The following is a 6,421-nucleotide window of genomic DNA, read 5'->3' as shown; positions in this document are numbered from 1 at the left end:
AAAAAAGGTGGACTTTTTAAACTTCAAATGAAAACTTATACGCTTGATTTTCTTTTTAAATAAATAATATTTAGCCGAAAATACAGAGCAATCTGTAGCAATTGATATTTTGATTATTTTTTTATGCTAACTACTAAAAGTAACGATAATTATTATCAATGTAATATTCAAGTGGATGATAAAATTATGTATACCTGATTAAACATAGTTCTTATCTTCAAACCACTAAATATATAAAAAAAGTAGTTTAAAAACAAAAATATTCCAAAATAAAAAATGTAAACAGAGTATATGCCTAAATTATTCAAACTATTTGGGTACAAATCAATATATGTTGTATTCATCTCTTATCAGATAACAGCGTAACGTTTTTTTTGGTAACACTTTTTTCGGTTATGTGCCAGAGCTAATTCCCACCCCCAACCCCATTCTCACCCACATCCCAAAATTTTTTTTAAATTAAAAAAAAAAAATTATGTGTTACAACAACGTAGAGTTAAAAATATTAATACTTTTAATCAAAGAGTTGATTGTTGTTTGTAAGAAAGTATAAATGTGATATATTTTTTCTTGACTTGTGTTTTTTAGTTTTTCTAGGTTTTTTGTAAAGGTAACATGATATATTTTACTTATATATATATATATACTTTTGCTATCGATAACATGTGCAAAAGCTAATTACGAACATATGTTTGCGTTTTAGGCGACGGTGAGTGTGAGTTTCTTTTCAAATATTATACGTGTTCATTTTGTTCAAACCACTTGTGTATAACTTGAACGTACTATCGAATTTAAAAAACTTTTCTACATCATTATGAAGTTCCAACTGGGGCTTATTTCTTTGGCACTGAAATTCGTTTTTTATTTATCTACGGAGGTTAGTGGAGATGGCGAAGACGATTATATTCGAAAATCGGGGCGTCAACAAATTATAAGAATGGCTGCACTAAGACCAACTGCCTCAGAAATAACCAGTGCAATGTCGGATTCAGAAATTTTTCGAAATATTCAAGTAAACGATAATTGATTACTTTGTGAATTATAATAATTTATTATTCTATTCTTTAGTACGAGGTTTATGACAGTTGTCCCGTAACTTTAGTCTTCATTTGGTTTTTGGGTCGAAAAAGTCAATATTTTGTAATTTCTGATATTAAAAACATTATATAGGTCGTTTTTATACAGTTATGTCTTCCATTTGAATTAATTACATCCACAAATGAAATACCGTTAGATTAGGTTATTTCACTCCATTTGTCACGTCGTAACGCAAAGATACAAAAGAAAAACAGGATAGTAATATTTTGATAAACACCTGATTTAAAAAAAAATTGGTTCAATTGCTAATGGTTCAATTAATATATACAGTGTTGACGTTTTGTCTATTTATCCACGCGAATACTTGAAGTTAATTACAAGTATTTAAAAAATGAATCGAGTATCCCACAAATACTGGCCCACAACTGGTGTGACATTAAATGATGCGACTATTGTAGTGTTAAATAACATAAATAATAGCAGTGGAAACAAGAATTTGCTTTGGTGACTCTCTATCACTCTACCAAAGAAAGAGTTCTTTATTAATTGCTCATTATACTTCCTTTCTATTATCTAATGGTAATAGAATGACATACCGTAAAATACATTCATAAATTGTACAATGAATTACATTAACCAATTTGATCGTTTTTTGCTGTTATTGATACATAAAATAATGCTCAAATCTACATTTTGGTACTTGTTTTTAGGTGGAAGATTTACAACAATTCTTCTATGGTGGACAGTATCCAGTTGAATTTATTCGGCTATTAAACGGATACAAGACATTGAGTTCCGAGCCCATTCAATTAAGCGACGAAGAAATAACAACACTTAACTCAAATTACAACGAAGGATCAAAAACCAATAGAATCCTTACTCAACTTAAATTCTGCCGCAAAATGCAAGAAATACAGTGCACTAATATTGTACTTTTGAAGTTTAGTTTATCGGAAATCGAAAGTTCTTTGGACGATATTGCCAAATACGTATACAATATGATAGAAATGTCGTACAGAGCAAGATTCCCGGTGAGCGAATGGCTTTGGAAACTGTATATACATCTACAGTGTTATAAAACCACACCTTTAGAAGAACACTCACCGGAGATTAACGAAACCCTTAGGAAATTGATAACGTTGTGTCATGAAAATAAATATCTAAAGGAAAAGTCTGACGACATTTTAAACATGTATGATGACAAATTTCAATGTTTCGTCAAGGGCAAGGAACAATTTCCATTGAATGCTAAAAACTTATTAGTGGAATCTATGTGGGCTTCTTCAGGTATCGCTTTCGAAGACTTCCCTGGCCTCACCTTTAAAGGGTATATTATATACGGTATATTCGAAAAGGAAATTGAAAATATAAGGTATCAATACAATAAATATGAATGGGCAACAGAACCTTTTAAACACAAAAAATATCTAGAAATAATTTTGGACGTCTTAAAGGCACAATTTTACGGCTATGTTTGGATATTTTTAGTTAGTTATCAAAAGATAGTCGCATCTACAAAAGAAAAATTAAACTACACAGCGGAAATGCGGACCAGTCTTCAAAGCGACTATGAAAGATTACTATTTCATGTAAATAAAGTATTATTCTTTGCTTACATTGATGAACAATTATTTAACGAAGTACTAATTTTATTGAGTGAAATATATGAGCCCGATGACAAGAAGATATCTCATACTGTAGACAAATTAGCAAAAGAAGTAAACCACATACTGGGAACTTATATTAAACCAAATAATGGACATAAAGTGGCTGAAATTGATACTAAATACGTCGAACGACATTGTAAAACTGATCCCGAATTTTTAAGAAATCAATTAGGAATGTTTAGAAAGTTCTTCCGTGAAACTGAAGAAAGGCAGGTAAAATTAAAATTAAACATTCTATCGTTTTATATAAATGTAAACAGATCCGTCGACTTTGTATTCCCGAATATATAACAAAGAAACTTTTAATATTTTTTAAATAATAAAATTCGTTTGATTATAACATTTTGTTTACATTAAAGGTTATTAACATTTTACTAAATATAAAACTCATTTTACTAAAGAAATTGATATTGACCATTGTGCATTTTTAAATAACATGTTATTTTTATTTGACAACTTTTATTTTGGTTCATAACAATAAATTGTGTTGTATTAATTAATACCTTATTATAAATTATAAAAAATTAATAAAAACTTTTATCAATTTTTCATATTGAGTATTTTCTTATTTTCTTTTGATATTTGTCGTGGTCATACTTAGCCGTAGTCTTAATCTATTTAATGTAGGGCTAAGACTACAATAAAAAATAAACAGTACTACGATTATTAAAACAAATATCAACTGGTATCAAAAGGTAGATTCCGAATTTTAACGTCTACATTTTTATATCAAATGTATAAAGGACATTTTTGGACTTAAGCTAGGCCTCAGCTTTTTATTAAGAAAAATTGTATTGTTACAACGGTGGCGCTGTTACAGCTTCTTTAGCCTCTATTCAATTCAGGTTGAATCGTTCACTGTATAGTCTTTGACAATCTGTGTAACCCTGTCTATCGTTTTGCACAATGTTTGCATTAGCACAAACCATAATCCAACGTAGGTGTCTTATGTGATCACCTGTAAACATAAAAAAATATAAAATACTAACATTAAAATCTAACAACGAAAATATGTTTGTGTATAAGACGATGACTAGAGTCGATTTTTTTTAAATATTATACATTCATGTATTGTTCAATATATTATTTTACTTGAAAGTACTGTCGAATTGTGTCAGCTAGTATTTATCATTATGTAACATCAATTAAGCGAATTAAAATTCGTTTTCTACTTGTCTACCGATGTTAATGGACAAGACGATGACGAAGAAGAATATAATCCTCATACACGATTACATAAAAGGGCTTTACAAAGACCAACTGGTACAGAAAAAACCCTCGCAATATCGGATTCGAAGGTTTCTCGAGATATTCAAGTAAACAATAATATATTATAATATTTATAAGTAGTATAAGGATTAAAACTATTTGTCGAGGTCTTATTTTAGCTTAGATGTGGAACTGAGAGTCTATTGGATTTACTATGTTGTGTGTTTTTTTATATTTATATATACTGGATCAAATCCTTTAAATAGTTTCTCTATCTATCACACATTTTATCTAGTTGGTACTTTGGTAAGAGACAAAGGATCTACATTTATTCGTATCCACTAACATCAGCTCATAATATTTTGGTAGGAATTATTGTAATAACATTTATACTTCATAACTTTGCCTTAACAATATAAATGTAAAACCTGGACGGGAATTAATTTCAGATTCTTAAATGTTATGCTTATAATAATATTTTAGGCCTATTAACATTCTTACAATGAAAACGCTTTTTAAGTAGTATTATTTATTGAAACAAGGAGAAAACTTATTCGATGTGATGTGTTGTTGGCTTCTTCAAACAGTCACCTCTTAGTCATACACCAAGGCACTAAATAACAAATATATTCATAACAAAAACAACATCTTTAACATCGAGCTAGTAAATTATTTTAAGTGTCTAAAATAAACTCTAGCTATTACTCCAGCCTATTTCTCAAATTACTAGTCACTCCCAAGGTATTTGTTCAGAACTTGATATCGACCAGTATTTTTATTTGATTGAATTTCATGATATACTTAAAAGATTTTTAAAAAAATATAATATAAAACTTAATTTATACTTTTTTTTTGGAACTAAAGCCTGACACGTTAATGATTTTTTTCTTATTCCTCACTTCAAATTCATTTTCACGTGTTACTACTTACAAATTTCTTATTCCTAATTAAAATTCTTTCACCCGTTTTACTACAAGACATTCGGAACTTAATAAAGAATATTGTCATATATTTATATTTTTAATAAAGAATACAATTTTCTTTTTGAAACGTTTAATTTGTCTCTGAACAGTGATCCTACACAATCTACGACAAAATATTGTGCAACCATTGATGCTGTTTTTCCAGATATTTGAACAAAATTTAGTCAAAAATATACGTATCATATTTTAGTCATCATAAATCAATAATTTCTATGATAAAATGCGAGATTTGGTAATATATAATAATATACATATGATAAAAAGATTTTATATCAATCACTTTTTATAAATTAATCGAATGCAACCATATGATAGCTGAACTTCGTTCCTACTGAGGGTCCCGTGACCCCTTGAGTTTTTTTGTATCTAGAACATTTTAAGTAGAATAGAACGATTTTTCCAACGTGTACTAAACTCGTTAACCAGAGTCCTAAATGAGGCCTAAGCGGGGTTTCAATTGATAATGAGTTAGGTTATATTTTATACTTTGAATTTTCATTGTATAAACGCGCTAGTATATTATAATAAACGATCAAATGTGTACACAATACACAGTTGGCATTTTTTTATCGATCATATATAGAAAATTCCCTAACAAATACCCTACATATGTCTTTCCCAACAAAACATACTACCCCCTCAGCAATTAATTACATGATCAAAAAACTACTAAATAATAAATCTCCTACTAATTACTAACAAAGTTATTAAACACCTACCTAAAAAAGCCATCTTACTTCTCACTTTCATTTTTACCTCTATTTTCCGTCTCTCTTATATACCACCCATTTGGAAACAATCTATAATTATACTAATACTTAAACCTGGTAAACCAGTAGACTAGTATCCTCAAATCGACCAATTAGTTTCTTACCTTCGTTTTAAAAACTACTAGAAAAATTCTATTAAAAAAACAATCCAATTTTTATGAATCAAAAAATAATTCCGGACACATAGTTCAGATTTTAAAACAAGTACTCCTCTCTTCACCAAGTACATCGAATAGTCGATATCATAGCTCAGTCCCTAAAAAACAAGCAATATTGTACGGGCGTATTCTTAGACGTGGGCCAAGCGTTTGATCGAGTCTGGCACGCAGGTCTCTTACACAAAATTCATTTTTTACCGGCTCCCTTATACCTAATAATCAAATCATTCTTATCCAATCGTTCCTTTGTGGTTCGCTATGATGAAGATCACTCAAACCTTCAATCAATACTAGTAGGAGTTCCCCAATACAGTATATTAGCACCCACCTTGTTCAACATTATTACCTCCGACATCCCACATTCGAATAATACTACCCTAGCTACAATAGCAGACGATACAGGAATTATCTAATTACAAAAATTGATTGAACCCTGGAGAATTAAAAACAATTCAAACATGTCGTTACACATTACGTTTATTCTCCGTCGAGGCATTAGTCCCCCGTTACAGATTAATAACAACATAATCTCCTAATATAATGCCGTTAGATATCTGGGTATTCACCTAGACAAAAAAACTTAACTGATTCTATCA

The 6,421-nt window shown here is 29.6% G+C and overlaps 1 protein-coding gene across 1 annotated transcript; it reads left to right on the top strand.

Moving 5' to 3' along the window:
• Positions 1 to 757: 757 nt before the first annotated feature.
• Positions 758 to 3,114, top strand: LOC126845059 (uncharacterized). Its single transcript, XM_050583620.1, has 2 exons — positions 758 to 1,012; positions 1,749 to 3,114. The coding sequence occupies exons 1-2, from the start codon at positions 815 to 817 to the stop codon at positions 2,994 to 2,996; spliced, it is 1,446 nt and encodes a 481-aa protein (XP_050439577.1). The 5' UTR covers positions 758 to 814; the 3' UTR covers positions 2,997 to 3,114.
• Positions 3,115 to 6,421: the final 3,307 nt, after the last annotated feature.

The sequence above is a fragment of the Adelges cooleyi genome, unplaced genomic scaffold (assembly GCF_023614345.1).
Source record: "Adelges cooleyi isolate 19-005CV unplaced genomic scaffold, UGA_ACOO_1.1 ACOO_flye_CR_arks_rails_tigmint_CR_PRNA_66, whole genome shotgun sequence".
Taxonomy (NCBI): Eukaryota; Metazoa; Arthropoda; class Insecta; order Hemiptera; family Adelgidae; genus Adelges; species Adelges cooleyi.
The sequence above is the reverse complement of the archived record's forward strand: the minus strand, read 5'-3'. Positions and strand labels throughout refer to the sequence as shown.